This window comes from Mustela nivalis (genome assembly GCF_964662115.1).
Source record: "Mustela nivalis genome assembly, chromosome: 10".
In the NCBI taxonomy this organism is placed as follows: domain Eukaryota; kingdom Metazoa; phylum Chordata; class Mammalia; order Carnivora; family Mustelidae; genus Mustela; species Mustela nivalis.
The window spans coordinates 75,071,861-75,089,154 of record NC_139029.1 but is presented as its reverse complement, the minus strand read 5'-3'; the positions used below and the strand labels follow the sequence as shown (position 1 = coordinate 75,089,154).

Below are 17,294 nucleotides of genomic sequence, written 5' to 3'. Positions count from 1 at the left end.
GTTTATCTATCTTACTGAACTCTCTTAAGAGTACTAGAAGTCCTTCATTTGATTTGCAGGGATTTTCTAGATAGACAATCATATCTATAAAGAGAAATAGTTTTATCTCTTGATTTTTAATAGTTAAAACTCTGGTTTTTTTTTTTTTTTTTTTCTTAACTTGTTGTAGGCAAAACTTCTAATATACTGTCTTTAGTTTCAGAGCAAACATTCTTGTCCCATTACTGTTTTTAGGTGTCAAGCATTCAGTGTGACACCACCAAGGAATTCCTCACACCTTTGGGATTAGGTTCTGGGATTCATATTCCTCCTTCTCACTTAAACGTAAAAACAGGTTTGAGTATGTGGTAGAGAGCAACCTATTTTGGGTTGTCATTGTAATGAATCTGAACGTGTCTTTTATGTTTTTTGTTTTTTGCAGGGTTTCTAACTTTCCTTGAAAACATTTTTGCTAACTTATATGTTCTTGAGTTAGCATTAATTTCATCCAGATTGTTTTATGATGCGTTCTGTTCTCTAATAAATTAAAAGTTTCCTCTGAAAATGTAATGTCAGCTTTCTAATTTCTAATATACTTGTGTCATCTCTTCTTTTTCCTAATTGGATTTTCCAGAAGTTTCTATATTTTGATCTTTGCAAGCCATTTATTTTTTAATTTCATTAATTTCTGATTTTATTTTTATTTTCTTACTTTTACTTTCTTTTTTTTTGGGTACTTTTTAAAAACTATATGTTTGCTCCATTTATTTTGTTTTTCTTGTTTTCCATAAAATATTTAAGACTACAGATTTTTTAGTAAGTACCACTTTGTCATTGTTCTATAGGTTTTCTAAATCTATTTCTATTCTTTTTAATGGTAACTTTAATTTCCTCTTTAAGAATTATTTAAAATTGTTTTTTTTAAAGTCTTAAAGTCAGTATTTTATTGTTAATTTCTATTTTTACTGGGTTGTAGTTGGAGAATGTGGCCTGTCAGTGTTCTGCTTTATGATATATATTGTGATTTTACTTGTGGATTAATATATGGTTAATTTTTAAAAATTTTTATTTACTTTTTATTTTTAAAATTTATTTTTTCATTTTATTTTTTATTATTTTTATTAACATATAATGTATTATTTGTTTCAGAGGTATAGATATGTGAATCATCAGTCTTATACAACTTAGAGCACTCACCATACCACATACCTTCCCCAGTCTCCATCACCTAGCCACACTATCCCTCCTACTCCCCTCCCCTCGAGAAACCCTTAGTTTGTTTTCTGAGATTAAGAGTCTCTTGTGTTTTGTCTCCCTGTCTGGTTTTGTATTGTTTCATTTTCCCCTCCCTTCCCACATGATCCTCTGTCTTGTTTCCCAAATTCCTCATATCAGTGAGAGCATATGATAATTGTCTTTCTCTGATTGATTTATTTAGCTTAGCATAATACCCTCTAGTTCCATCCATGTCATTGCAAATGGCAAGATTTCAGGGTTTTTTTTTCTTTATGGCTGCATAGTATTCATATACACATACACACACACACACATACATACATACCACATCTCCTTTATTCATTCATCTGTTGATGGACATCTAGGCTCTTTCCAGAGTTTGGCTATTGTGGACATTGCTGCTATAACATTAGGGTGCACATGCCCCTTTGGATCACTACATTTGTATCTTTAGGGTAAATACCCAGTAGTGCGATTGCTGGGTCATAGGGTAACTCTATTTTCAACTTTTTGAGGAACCTCCATACTGTTTTCCACAGTGGCTGCACCAGCTTGCATTCCCACCAACAGTGTAGGAGGGTTCCCCTTTCTCCACATCCTCGCCAACAGCTGTCATTTCCTTACTTGTTAATTTTAGCCATTCTGACTGGTGTGAGGTGGTAGCTCACTGTGGTTTTGATTTGTATTTCCCTGATGCCGAGTGATGTGGAGCACTTTTTCATCTGTCTGTTGGCCATCTGGATGTCTTCTTTGCAGAAATGTGTATTCATGTCCTCTGCCCATTTCTTGTTTAGATTATTTGTTCTTTGGGTGTTGAGTTTGAGAAGGTCTTTACAGATTTTGGATTCTAGCCCTTTATCTGATATGTCATTTGCAAATATCTTCTCCCATTCTGTCCGTTGTCTTTTGGTTTTGTTGACTCTTTCCCTTGGTGTGCAAAAAAGCTTCTTATCTTGATGAAGTCCTAGTAGTTCATTTTTGCCCTTGCTTCCCTTGCCTTTGATGATGTTTTTAGGAAGAAGTTGCTGTGGCTGAGGTTGAAGAGGTTGCTGCCTGTGCTCTCCTCAAGGATTTTGATGGATTCCTGTTTCACATTGAGGTTTTTCCTCCATTTTGAATCTGTTTTTGTGTGTGGTGTAAGGAAATGGTCCACTTTCATTCTTCTTCATGTGGCTGTCCCAGTTTTCCCAACACCATTTGTTGAAGAGACTGTCTTTTTTCCACTGGACATTCTTTCCTGCTTTGTCGAAGATTAGTTGACCCTAGAGTTGAGGGTCTATTTCTGGGCTCTCTGTTCTGTTCCATTGATCTCTGCGTCTGTTTTTCTGCCAGTACCACACTGTCTTGATGATTACAGCTTTGTAATAGAGCTTGAAGTCTGGAATTGTGATGCCACCAACTTTGGCTTTCTTTTTCAATATTCCTCTGGCTCTTTGGGGTCTTTTCTGGTTCCATATAAATTTTGGGATTATTTGTTCCATTTCTTTGAAAAAAAAAAAAGATGGTATTTTGATAGGGATTGCATTAAATGTGTAGATTGCTTTAGGTAGCATAGACATTTTCACAATATTTGTTCTTCCAGTCCATGAGCATGGAACATTTTTCCATTTTTTTGTGTCTTCCTCAGTTTCTTTCATGAGTACTTTACAGTTGCCTCTTTGGCAACTTTTCTTCCTAGGTATCTAAAGGTTTTGGGTGCAGTTGTAAATGGGATTGACTCCTTAATTTCTCTTTCTTCTGTTTTGCTGTTGGTGTATAGAAATGCGGCTGATTTCTGTGCATTGATTTTATATCCTGACACTTTACTGAACTCCTGTATGAGTTCTAGCAGTTTTGGAGTGGAGTCTTTTGGGTTTCCCACATAAAGTATCATATCACGTGCAAAGAGTGAGAATTTGACTTCTTCTTTGCCAATTTGGATGCCTTTTATATCTTTTTGTTGTCTGATTGCTGAGGCTAGGACTTCTAGTATTGTGTTGAATAGCAGTGGTGATAGTGGACAGCCCCACCATGTTCCTGACCTTAGGGGAAAAGCTCTCAGTTTTTCTCTGGGGGCTCTTTTAATATGTAGACTCATGTCTTTCTTCAGTTCTGGGAAGTTTTCTTCTTTAAGTTAATTATTTCTCCTTTATTCTCTCTGTTCCCTCCTTCTGGAACTCCTACTAGGTGAATGTTGGAACTTCTGACTCTCTGCTGACATTTATTACCTTCTCTCCCAGTGCAGAGTCTTGCTTGTCCCTCTCCCTTTGCTCCTCACTCCCCACACCACTCTCCCTTTCTCTCTCTCTCTCCAATAACTAAATAAAAAAATAAAATCTTAAAAAAAAAAAAAAGAATAAAGGCACCTTACCTCTCCTGGGTGTTTGTTATTACTGCTGACCTGCCTCTCTGACCTCAATGTCTATACTTCTGTGTTAGCCCTTAATACATACCAAAACTGCCTAATATTTTCCACAAATGAGAGAGTGGCAGCAGCAGACTAACTTACTTGCTCAGAATACAGCATTTCAAGTAATTGTTCAGAGAAATATCTCAGGACTACCTTTCTTAATCTGTTGACTTTTTTATTTAAGGAGTTTTTTAAAAAATTGTAGTTGACATAACAATGTTAATGTTAGTTTTGGGTGTACAATATAATGATTTCAACAGTTCTATGCATTACATGATGCTAACCATGATAAATGTAGTTACCCCCTGTTGCCAGTTATTACAATATTATGTCTGTTGACTCTTCTGCATGTGTTATGGATAATTTTTTTCGGCTTTTTTCTCATAGATTTGATCTTCTTCATGGATTTTATTTTTTTCTTTTTTAAAAAGATTTTATTTATTTATTTGACAGAGAGATAGATCACAAATAGGCAGAGAGGCAGGCAGAGAGAGAGAGAGTGGGAAGCAGGCTCCCCACTGAGTGGAGAGCCTGACGCAGGGCTCAATCCCAGGACCCTGAGATCATGACCTGAGCTGAAGGCAGAGGCTTAACCCACTGAGCCACCCAGGTACCCCCATATTTTATTTCTAACATTAAACTTTCTTGTCTACCAGTGGCATGCTTTTGCTCTCCTATAGTTTTATGGTTAGAGACATAAACATATAAACACACGTATACATACATATGTTCATCCTTTCACGTAATTTGAGGAAGAGTAAGTACATAGAAAGCTCCATGTGCTAACTTGATTTTTTGTCTCAGATGTTTCTTTGGGCATTCTTACTCTATGTTTAGGCAGAAAAAAATGGCTGCAGAATAACTCTTCTCCTCTCAATAGAGTTGTGCAGCTTCATAATACACCTTTAACTTTCCTTTATTAGCAGAATTTCTTTTGTTATTATTGTTCTTGTTTATAGTCTTTAATTAAAATGACCAGACATAAAAACAAAACTAAATAGCTACTTTGGTCTAGATTAAGATGTGGTACCTGAGTTGGGATTCATTTGAAGGATTTCTATTCTTTATACACAGATCTTTTCTGAAAAATCCTTCCTTTACTAAGTTGGCCAGGATACAGAAGTCTTTTGGAAAGTTCTTATATCATTTTTATTAGTTTACTAACTTATCTTAGTAACAGGGCCACATCTAGCTACAAAGTTGAGTGAGAAATAGAATCTTTGTGTATAGGTCAGAAGAGATAATATGACAGTCAGCTAGCAATTTTCTCTCATAGGTATGCAAAGCATCTTATGTAGTGCCTAGAGTATAGTAAGTATTCAAGAAATGGTTATTACTGGGGTGCCTGGGTGGCTTAGTGGGTTAAAGCCTTTGCCTTTGGCTCAGGTCATGATCCCAGGGTCCTTAATCCATTTTGAGTTTATGTTTGTGTATGGTGAAAGAAAATGGTCCAGTTTTATTCTTTTGCATGTGTCTGTCCAGTTTCCCCAATAACATTTGTTGAAGAAACTGTCCTTTTCTCATTGCATATTCTTACCTCCTTTGTCAAAGATGAATTGACCATATAATGATGCATTTATTTTTGGCTCTGTTCTCTTCCATTGATCTATATGCCTGTTTTTGTACCAGTACCATGCTATTTTGATTACTATAGCTTTGTAGTATATCTTGAAATCTGGGATGGTGATACCTTCAGTTTTGTTCTTTTTAAAGATTGCTTTGGCTATTTGGAGTCTTTTGTGGTTCAGTACAAATTTTAGATTATTCCTTACAACTGTTTCTTAATAGATAATATAAAATAACTTTCCAAAGATAACCAAAAGAATTACATAGAATTATATAATTCAATAGCCAAAAGAATTAAATAGTTTCTAGTTTCAGCTATATGCACCCATTCTGAGAAGTGAGTTGGTTACTACCTTCTATTTTCACATGTTGTTTACTAAAACTAAACTATGAAATATAACTATTATTCTACTTTCTTTGTTATACCTGACTTATTAAGAAATTAATATAAGTCTGATAATTTTAGTTAGATCCATAGGGTGATGAGTTGCACATCTTTGTCTGGTTAGGAAAGTACGGCAAAATGGGATATAGTAGGTGCAATGTATATTAGTTCCTTTTCTCCCTTTACCACCCATTCCTCAAATTTTGTAGCCAAGCAACTGCTGGTTTCTAATAATCAACTAATATGTTACTGATCTTTATATGTTGAACAGAATCTTAAGAGCTAACACTCTGCTTGCCACTCATACACACTTAATAAATATTTGTTTATTACATAAAGTGCCTTGCTTTTCTATAATAACATTTATGTAGAGCTAAAAGTACTCTATTAGAGGAGAATAAGACAACAATTTTAAATGAGGTTAAAGAAATAGTCTGAGAGTGTCCTGTAAGCATTTGAAATTTATCAATCTAGAAATTAAAATGAAAGTCCTGAGAAGAAATTAGATTTTTGAGAAAAAGAGAGTGTGAAGGGAATGAAGAAGAGTAGAGAAATAAGAAAACTTTCAGAGGTTGGAAAGAAATTAACAATGACTTGTAACAACAATGGTGCAAGATATAGAATCATCTAGTGTCACAGAGATCAATGTAGAAAGGAATTTTAAGAAGAGATACTTCAATCAATGATGTCAAATATTATGAGATAATAGTTTTTACAAGGAAATGATGAAATTTCTTCTTTCCTTTAGTCTTATTCAGGCTCAGCTAGGATGCATTCCAATACAAGACTTTGCTTTGACACAAGATACCTCAAAGATTTTCAGAAATGGCTCACGAATTACAAGATGTATGTTATAGGATTAATGGATTTTCAGTATTTTTCCCAGTAAACTATTACACTAGACTTAACTTTGGAAACTTCTTTTTAGGGTTATCAGATTTTGTGGCTGTTCAAGAAAAGAAGTTTGCTGTACTATTGAACAGTTTGATTTTAGCTAAATGTTTTAGATGCAGACTTTGGGAAAACTCTCTACATGTATCTAAACAGCTGGAAAAAATTGGTAGGTACTGAATACAGGCAGACAATTTGTCAATGTCTGCAGTTTATTTTGTTTTTCATTGTTGGGAAAATTATTCTATGGTATTAATAGACTTTAAGAAAAAATGTGTTTGTAGGTCTAAATAAGGTACTGAACTCTTGAAAATCTGATTTTCATTTTCTCCTGCTTGAAGGATTCTATTTGAAACCAATTGAGAAGTCTAATAAAAATGAATGCCCTTTTAAAAAAATATATTTTTAAAGATTTTATTTGAGGGAAGGGGGAGACAGAGGAAAGAGAGGGAGAGAGCATGAGCAGGGAGTCGGAGCAGAGGGAGAAGCAGACTCCCCACTGAGCAAGGAACCCTGATGTGGGGCTCCATCCCAGGACCTTGAGACCATAATCTGAGCCAAACTGAGCCACTCAGGTACATCCTACTAAAAATGAATACTTTTATTTTTAAATTAGTTCTCAAACCAAGAGTGAAATTTCACTTTAGTATTAGGTAACTATGTATTGTTCTCTATTCCACTTTTATGATTATTTTGTTTTGATCTCAATGACAAGGTACAGAGCTAGCAATCCTAGCCATTCCTAATTCATTACAGAGAATTATATCACTTATTTATATCTTAACTTTTTCCCTTTTTTTTTTTTTTTTTTCAGTAACAGGACAATATTCACTCTCATCTCCATAGAGATTCTGTAGACAAAAGATTCTGCATAATCACTTCTTACCTATTCAGATGTAGCTCAAGTTATGTATTGAAGAACTCTAGAGGGTACCAGTTACAAAGACTGGGGTATAACTAGGTATACTCTAGAGTTTTCCAATTTGGTGTCTTTGATATTGTGATCCTACTCCTCCTTCTCTCTAAGAAGAGAATTGTTACTCCATGACTAACAGCTTTGTTTGCTTTATAATTTTATGTACATTTTGGGGACATTAAAAAATATGTAACAGGTAAAAAAAAATATGTAACAGGTTATTAGAGGTTGTCTCATTATTCCTTAGAACAAAGATCTCCACTATTTTGTGAGGAAGTGCTTTATTATTTCCTTGAAGTTTGAAATCAGTGGGATAGCAGAGGACTGGCCAGTCCTGGGAGCTGCAGTGAAGATGGGAATTAGCTGGTGGAAGAAAGTAAGGTCAAATTAGAGTAGGGGTTCTTGACATTAAGGCTCACTTTTCTACTGAAGTCCTAGCAAACCAGATGTTGTACCCATCTCACAAAGATGAGTTCTAAAGTGGGAAGGAGGTTCCATATAACATTTGGGAAATAACAACTTAGAGAAATTTTAAAATTAGATTAAATGATTAAGAAAATTTTCATTATATTTGAAAAAGTCTTTCTGACTTTCTAGAATATTGTCAATCAGGCATCATTTACTTCTATCTTTTCCAAATTGTTGAGCACTAATGTGTTTTTTATACTAACTCAGTATGGCTGAAGAGAAGGAAGCAAAAATTGCCCAGCAAAATTAATACACTAGAAAATGGAAGAATCTAAATGAAAAAGAAAATCTACATTCTTCCTGAGCACAAGGAAAAGAATGATGACTACAAATTAATTTTTCAACAACATTTATAAAAAATTAAAATTCAGGAAAAGTTTCGAGGGAAAATGAACATGGAGGAATTATTAATACTAGGAGTTATATCTTAAGAATGAGTAAGAGAAATTTTCAAGTATAGTTAAAGGTATGGAAAAAGAAATAGTGCAATATCCCCACCAGAAATATATGTGCCCCAGGCAAGATGGTAATATTTTGGAATTTTATACTTCTGATAGTATCTCCTATTTCGGGGTTTGGTTAAATTCATTTGTGAGTATAAGAATTTTAAATTCCAGTTTCCTGAAGCATAAAGAAACAGAGAAGGTGCAAAACTAGACGTGAACTTGAAGAACAAAATTAAAGTAAATGTGGCTAGAAAGTTGTCAGCAAGAGGAGAATGGTAGGAAATTAGATGGGACAGGTAGACTGGTCAAGTCAGATAGGTAAGGGAGTTTGGTCATGGTAAAAATTTTCACTTTATACAAAATGCAATGGAAAGGAATTGGAAATTTTAGAAGAGTAAAATTATCTGGTTTCAGTACAGAAACATAGAACTCTCTTTCTAAGGTGGACTGTAGCTTTATGAAGCAATATTCCCATCCATAAGTCATATTGTCTTCTCTTCAAGCATGTTACATGTTACAGCTAACATGTAACAGTAGGAATCACTTGGTACTTTATGGATGGCATATGATAAAAATAAGTGTTGAATCATCTTGTGAACCCAAGATGTCCTCTCTCTTCTATAAAGCAAATATATGTTTTATTTCATTTTGAAAAAAAAAATAGAACAATTGAATAAATGTCACAGCCCAAATAATCCAACTGAAGAACTTTTTAAAAAAACTTCAAAAATTAGTTGTTAATCTGGATCTTTAAAACAAATTTTTTACTAATGTCGTTGAAAAGTTAAGTATAGATTTAGTGTAAAATGGATTATTTAAAAACTGCTATTTGATTAATTTTCCACAGGTATAACATTGTCAAATGCAATGGTAAATGCAGGTTTGACCTCCTTTAAAAAAATAGAAGAAACAGATGCAAGAGAACTTGAACTGGTATTTAATATTCATTTATTCCTAATGTTACCTGAATTTTATCTAAATTTTAAAGCCTACCTTTTATATTTTTTTTTCTTCTAAAAAATTTTTTTCCTTCTCATAGTCATAAGTATTTTAACTTAAGTTTTTGAGAATAAGCATTATTAAAACTATTGATACTGAAAAGTATTTACTAAAAGAACTTCTAACCTTATGGTAAGAATTATAATGATATAAATGTTTTTAGATTTTAAATAGACACCCCCCTTTTGGAACGCAAATAAAAGAAACAGTGATGTATCTGCCAAAATATGAACTTGAAGTGGAACAGGTAAATTTTTTTTAAAGGTATTTTCATTGTCTTTTCAGGAATAAAGCTACCCATAGCTGACTTGGAGCTGAATAAGAGAAGTAAGGTTATTTTTAACACTTTTATGCCTATTCTTTTTTTAAAGATCGCAAGATATAGTGACACCATGGCAGAAATATTAGTGACCATTACATTAAGAAATTTTGAACAGCTACAAACTAAAAGAACAGCACCAGATTCTCACTATGTTACCTTAATCATAGGTGATGCAGATAATCAGCTGGTTTTTAAGCACAGAATTATGTAAGTACACGATTTCCACTTGATTTTATTTCTAAGCATATACTATAAAAGAAAAATTCTGCTGAGAAAGAGTAACAAAATCACTGTGGGGTTAATTAAATTACATTTTCCTTATGCTGTAATGGGGTAGTTTCTTGTCTGTTAAAGAAAGTATTAACATTGGGTCTGTTGTCAGTACTCAAATGAACAGTGTGAAATCTATCACCATGGTTTGTTTTGTTTTGTTTGTTAACAAGTGAATAAATGACCTTTAGGAGTAGCTATAGCCCACTGTTGTTGAAGTTTCTTATTTTTTGCTTTTCTCCAGTCATTCACAACCTTACTACCCTTTCATTATCTTCCTCTTGCTCCTTTTAAGATATATCTAATATTTCCAAAATAAAGTCCAGCAAACTACTATAGCTCCATTGTAGGATCAGGCAACCAGATCAAATATATAAAGAAGGTACCTTCCCTTACACCTGGTTCTCTAGCATGCCATTCTATTATTTTTACATTAGTCTTTTTTCTGATAATGTTATTTCTCTCAGATGCCATAGGCAAACTCTGTAAGGTTAGCAATTATAGGTATAACTAATATTTTTTGAGCTCTTCATAGGTTCCAGGTAATGAATTATTTAATCTTTGTATAGACAGGTGCTATCATTATCTTAATAGAGGAAGAAATTGAGACAGAGAGTTTAATCAGTTTGTCCAAGTTCATATAGGTAGTTTATAGCAAAGTCTGGGTTTAAACCCAAGCAGTCTTACTCCAGAGCCTGTGCTCCTAATTGTATTAATTTACTTGTAAGTTCAGGTTTAGCAGTGACTCAGAAATGGGAATCTCCTCATTGTTGCCAGAGCACTGGAAGATATCTTCCCAAAATCATCTATGCAAGGTTCCCAAAAGGACTACAGTGCCTAATAGAACATCCCTTTCACTATTAACTGCTTTACTGCAGCTAGCTATGACACATTTATAGAGAATATGTCATTGTACAAATCTTTGTTTTCTGTGAGAAGTCTGAAGACAGTTTTGTATATATAAAGTTAAAATAAATTCAATCACAAAATTGATTGCTGGTTTGTGATGTTATTGGACTCAGACTATATTATATGAATTTTAAAGATACTATTCAAGTTCTCACAAATTCGTGTAACTTATATATAGCCATTTGAAAGTGGTAGTGATGTATGGGCAAGCTCATGGGTTGTTGATATCAACTATGTATTCAGGTGGATCTGAAATGAAGCAATTTAACTTGGAATCAGGTGTTTGGCCAATGTGTAGTTAGAAAATTATGGTTGTGGTAGCCCCATTGACACTCCATTTCTTCCTCCTCAGAATTTGCAGGAAGTAATTTTCAGTACTGACTTTTGCTTAGTACCAGATAGGACCTATCTAAGGGTCCGTCTGCCCTTGATGATTAATATATTATTTCATTTAGTATTCCAATTACAATTTAAATGATGTTATTCTTTTTTTTTTAAGATTTTATTTATTTATTTGACAGAGAGAGATCACAAGTAGGCAGAGAGGCAGGCAGAGAGAGAGAGGAGGAAGCAGGCTCCCTGCTGAGCAGAGAGCCCGATGCAGGACTCGATCCCAGGACCCTGAGATCATGACCTGAGCCGAAGGCAGCGGCTTAACCACCGAGCCACCCAGGCGCCCTAAATGATGTTATTCTTTTTCAGGGATTCTGTTTTGCTAAAAGCTGGAAATTGGACTAAAAAGATTGATGTGAAGAGAGCTTTTAATTCTGAAGATCTTAGCATAAATCTAATTAGTTCTGAATATGGTAAGTTCATTGAAGTAATGAACCCATAAATGTAAAGAATATGATAGCATTTAAAAATTTCTTTCATGCTGAAACAGAAAAGCAGTTTAAATGATATTGTGTAAAAATAATCTATTTAAATAATATGAGTAATTTTAAAGGAAGTTTCATATATTTAGATAAGTGAAAGATAGCACGGACTAAGATAACAAAATTAAAATTATATCTGTTCATTTATAAGTATTTTATTTTACAAGATAATAAAATTTCAATTGTTATAGGAACATTGATTTTTATTTTTATGATGATAAATGTATAAACTTTAACTTATTTTTTGATTTAATTTAATTTTTTCCGTGTTCTACGATTCATTGTTTGTGCACCACACCCAGTGCTCCATGCAATACATGCCCTCCTTAATACCCACCACCAGGCTCACCTAACCCACCACCCCCCTTAACTTGTTATATTTTTTAACTCTTGTTTTTTTATATATATTTTTATTTCCTGGACTTGTTAGCTCTTTTATTTCAAAAGGTATAGAAATGTGAAAGATATAAAAACAAATAAATGATCTCATGGCTGGATTTATAGGACTTAAGTACTTGTATACTCTTTTCGTTTTTCCAGTTGGACTCGATATTCAGCAGAAATTTTCAGTCTTTTACTTAGGCTTTATGAAGAGGCCTGAAAATCAAATAGTTATGCAAAAAAAATCAGAAACAGAGATTTCCCATTCTAAACATTCAAATAGATCTACAATAGCAGGACCCAATAAAGGTAAATAGCTATATTTATTACTGTATTGCATTAAAGCAAAGTTATAGCTAGGGAGGAGTATCAGTGTTATAGTACTGCTTCATTCAAGATTTAGATACTTGGGAATTAGATGTTTAAGCTTCATAATAATTACATTAATATATAGTAGGATTTTTTTCTTAAAAATAATATTTGTCAAATTGGGGTGATATTTGGAGCACAGATTATTTGACCAGTTTTTGATTTACAGTACCTCTTTCTTTCTAAAGGTCATTGTTGGGGAAGAGCAAATGATATATAAGATTTTATAGATTTGATGAGGCAAATCAGGTGACAGTGAACTTAAGAATTTTTTGTTACAGAATATTTCAAAGATACACAAAACTGGACAGATCTGTATAATGAACCCTTATGTACTCATTACCTACCTTAAACAATGTTCAACTCATGGCTTATATTATTTCATCTGTACCTCTTTTCAGTTTTCCCCTTCTATATTTTAAAGAAAATCGTGTTATATCCTCTGTAAGTGTTTCAGTGAGGATTTAAAAAAAAACATAAATACATTGCTCTTACATATAAAAATCTAATAGTAACTAATACTGAGTTAATATTCAGCTTGCTAATTACCTTATATGTAAGGGGAGTAACTAAGAGGTACTGAGGAATGTGAAAGCAGTAGCTCCTATCAAAGTAACCTAGACAGTTATGCTTTCTGAATTGGTAGTTATAATAAATAGTAACTTCAGTGAATAAAGGCAGAAAGAGCACATAGAGAATTATTCTGTGAACCCATGAACACTCATCTCCACCTCTTTAAAGAACACAGAGTAGGGTGCCTGAGTGGCAGTTGATTAAGCATCTGTCTTTGGCTCAGGTTATGGCCTCACATATGAGCCCACATCAGGGCTCCCTGCTCAGCCAGGAGTCTTCTCCCTCACCCTCTGCTCATCTGCCTGCTCATATCTCTCATGTGCTCTTTCTCACAAATAACTAAGGTCTTTAAAAATGGGGGCAGTGGGGCACCTGGGTGGCTCAGTGGGTTAAGCCTCTGCCTTTGGCTTGGGTCATGATCTCAGGGTCGTGGGATCAAGCCCCACATTGGCTCTTCTCTCAGTGGGGAGCCTGCTTCCCCCTCTCTCTCTGTCTGCCTCTCTGCCTTCTTGTGATCTCTTTCTCTCTGTCAAATAAATAAATAAAATATCTTTAAAAAATAAAATTAATTAAAAAAAAACCCACAGAAGAGCTCCCATTTCTAGGTAGGATGCAGTAGTTTGTGGCAGGCCAGTGTACCTACAGTAACAACTATAAAGCCTACCTAAGTTATAAATATTACAATTTTTAGGACATCTGTGAAAGCAGACTAAAGGAACTAAAATTCCAAAGGGAGAACCATTTCAGGGCTGAGGAGTCAAGGACCTGTAGGCTCTTAATTAAAAGCCTAAGTATGCTATGCTCTCAAAAGGGATTTATGTGATCAGCCACTCACCATGTTTGCCTAACACAGGAAAAAGGAAACATTCTTTGGTGTAATATAATATAATTTGGAATTTACAGATACAATGTTTGCCGTATAATAAAAACTGACAACATATTCACAGAGGCAAGACCATATGACTTATAATTAACAGTATAAAGGAAGTAAAGCACTCTGTAGATGATTCACAATAAGAGAGCTAGCATTTAAAGATTCTAAAATAACTATGATTAGTATTTTCAAAAAATAAAGGAAAAAAAAATATGAAAGGCTGAGAAGTTTCACCAGAAAAATATAATCCACACAGAGATTTAAATGGACTTTCCTGAATTGAAAAATACATTATCTGAAGTGAAAAACTTATTGGTAGGTTTAATAATGGATTGGAGGGGCACCTGGGTGGCTCAGTGGGTTAAGCTTCTGCCTTCAGCTCAGGTCATGATCTCAGGGTCTTGGGATCGAGCCCCACATCGGTCTCTCTGCTTGGCAGGGAGCCTGCTTCCCCTTCTCTCTCTGCCTGTCTCTCTGCCTACTTTTGATCTCTGTCTGTCGAATAAGTAAATAAAATATTAAAAAAATAATTATGGATTGGATATAGCCAAACTCAGGATCTGTGAAATGTTAGACATAATAAGAAAAAATATTCAAATTAAAGCCCAGAGATAAGAGAATGGAAAGAACACAAAAAAGCATAATACTCAAAAAGTTCTAAAATATGCATAATTAAAATCTCTAAAGCAGCAAAGGAAAAGAATGGGGCAAATGTAATATTCAGAGACAATGGCTGAGAACATTCCAAAATAATGAAAGACATCAACTCATAGATTCAGAATTTTAGCAAACCCTAGGAGGTAAATGCACAGAAAACCACAACTGGGCACATTGTAGCAAAACTGCTGAAAATCTTAAAAGCAGACATGGAAAAATGAAATATTATCTTCAAAAGAGGAACAGTGAAACTGACAGCTGGTTTATCAAATGTGATAATAGAAGATAATGGACCAACAGCTTCAAAATGTATTAAAATGATGCTAACCTGCATTTCTGTGCTCAGTGAAAGTATCTTTAAAAATAAAAGTGAAATAGAGATATTTTGAGGAAAAACAAAACAAAACTGAAGCACTCCAACACAATGACTAAATTTATTGGCCTACAGTAAAAGAGATACTAAAGGGAGTTCCTTTAACGAAAATGACCAGAGGTACAGAAATGCTTGAGGGAATGAAAAACAGTCGAAAGGGCAAATAAATGACTAAATTTACTGTTGTAAATTAAACTAAATTGGCTATTGTACAGCAGTAATTGAAATGACTTGTAGAGTTTTAAATATATGTAGTATTAAAATCAGAAATGCTCTTACCTCAGGATTATAACACACCAAATATAAGGAATATAGAAAGAAATAACAAAGAGAAAAGCAGAAGTGAATGAAATATAGAATGTAATGTACAGCAGAAAAATCATCAAAGCTAAGATTTGGTTCTTTGAAATGATTAATAAATTTAAGAAGCCCTTATCAAGACTGATAAAGAGATAAATGCAAATTAACAATATTAGGAATGAAAAAGGAGATACCACTACAGACATCAAAAAGATAAAGCTATTGTGAATGATTTTATATCAATAAATTTGACATAATTTGGGTAAAAATGAAAAAACCCCTGAGAAGCAAAACTTACTGACAGAAAAAATAGAAAATTTTAGTGGTCTGATACTAGTAATGAAATTGAAGCAATTAAAAATCTTTCCACAAAGAAATCCAGAGCATTAGGTGATTTCACTGGTGAATTTCCCCAAACATTTAGGAAAAAATAGTATCAAACTTACCCAAACTTTTTCAGAGAATAGAAAAAGAAAAAATAGTTTCTAATGCTGTAATTTTTTTGAACAGAGCCAACACGGAGATCTTGATTTTAAAACCTGACAAGGGCATTAATAGGGAAATTATTCACCAGTGTATGTCATGGAAATAGATCCAGAAGTTCATAACAAAATATTAGCAAGTAGAATCCAGCCATATATTTAAAAGTCATACTACAGTACAATTAAGTATGGCTTATTCCATGTATGGAAGAGTGCCTCAGCATTCAAAGATGAATCAGTGTATTTCACTACATTAACAGAAAAAAAAAAAAAAAAAACCACCCATGTGATCCTCTTGATAGAGGTCAAAGAAATTTGACAAAAATTCAATGCTCATTTTTTATTAAAAAAATATATATATATAACAAATGAGCACAGTAGTGAAATAGTTTAAAAACTTTCCTATTTAGATGGACAATGACACAAGAATGTTCTCTATAGTAATAGAGTAATATAGTAATACTATTACTCTATAGTAAGAGTAATATACTCTATTACTACTACTACTACATAATGTTAAATAACATTATGCTAGAAGTCCTAGTCAGTACAGTTATATAATAAAAAAAAAAAAGTGATAAGGAGTGGGAAGAAAGAAATAAGCTGTTGTTACTTGAAAGCAACATGATTATAGGGACACCTGAGTGGCTCAGTCAGGTAAGTATCTGCCTTCTGCTCAGGTCATAATCCCAGGGTCCTGGGATCAAGTCCACATTAGGTTCCTTAATCAGCGGGGAGCCTGCTTCTCCCTCTCCATCTGCCTCCTTTTTCCCCTGCTTATGCTTGTTTCTCTCTCTCTCTCTCTCTCTCTCTGTTAAATAAATAAGTAAAAGTTGAAACAAAAGAAAGATGATTATATACCTAGAAAATCCAAAAGACTGTAGACACACTGTTAGAATTAATATATAAAATTGGAAATATCACTGAATACAGAGTCAATATAAAAATACTACAATAGCACTAAAAAGAATAGAGTATTTAAGAATATATTTAATAAAATTAGTGCAAGATGTGAACACAGGAAATTACAAAACACCACTGAGAGAAATTAAAGAAGACCTAAATAAATGGAAAGATATTCTATGTCCATGGATTGGAAGTCTTCATATTGTTAAGGTGGCAACATTTTCCAAATCAATCACAGCTAGCAAAATCCTAGCTCTGCTTTTGGCAGAAATTCATAAACTGATTTTTAAAATTCATATGGGAAGAGGGAGACAGGTGGTGGAAGAGTAGGGAACCTTGTTTCACCTGGTCCCTTGAATTTAGCTAGATAACTATCATACCATTCTGAACACCTATGAATTCAATTTGAGATGTAAAAAAAGAATTTCTGGAATTCTGCAAATAGAAAAGCAACCAAAAAACTACCTTTTTGCAGGTAGGCTGAGAAGTGAATCTGAGGGGATGTATCAGGAGATAAATGGGAGGGGGAGGGAGCATCCATATGCCAGCTGCTGGAAAGTGATATAGCCCCAGAGCACAAAATCAGAATCTAGAAGTCTGCTCTAGTAAGATACATCCTTGCCTGATAGGTGCTCAGGTGGTAAAGTGGGGCAGAATTCTAGGTGGGACAGTGTCCTCTCAGGATTCCCTGGCTCACCAAAAGAATGGGGGTACCTGAGCCAGCAGAG

At 33.9% G+C, this 17,294-nt stretch overlaps 1 protein-coding gene across 6 annotated transcripts in view; it reads left to right on the top strand.

Moving 5' to 3' along the window:
- Nucleotides 1–17,294, top strand: part of HFM1 (helicase for meiosis 1) — a 118,806-nt gene that overhangs the window by 66,215 nt on the left and 35,297 nt on the right. For all 6 annotated transcript variants that reach the window (XM_082688250.1, XM_082688247.1, XM_082688246.1 and 3 more), the window contains 7 exons: nt 6,304–6,401; nt 6,484–6,615; nt 9,124–9,209; nt 9,439–9,522; nt 9,647–9,804; nt 11,479–11,582; nt 12,192–12,341. In XM_082688250.1, coding sequence (XP_082544376.1) covers nt 6,304–6,401; nt 6,484–6,615; nt 9,124–9,209; nt 9,439–9,522; nt 9,647–9,804; nt 11,479–11,582; nt 12,192–12,341 — 812 coding nt within the window. The remainder of the gene's footprint in view (nt 1–6,303; nt 6,402–6,483; nt 6,616–9,123; nt 9,210–9,438; nt 9,523–9,646; nt 9,805–11,478; nt 11,583–12,191; nt 12,342–17,294) is intronic.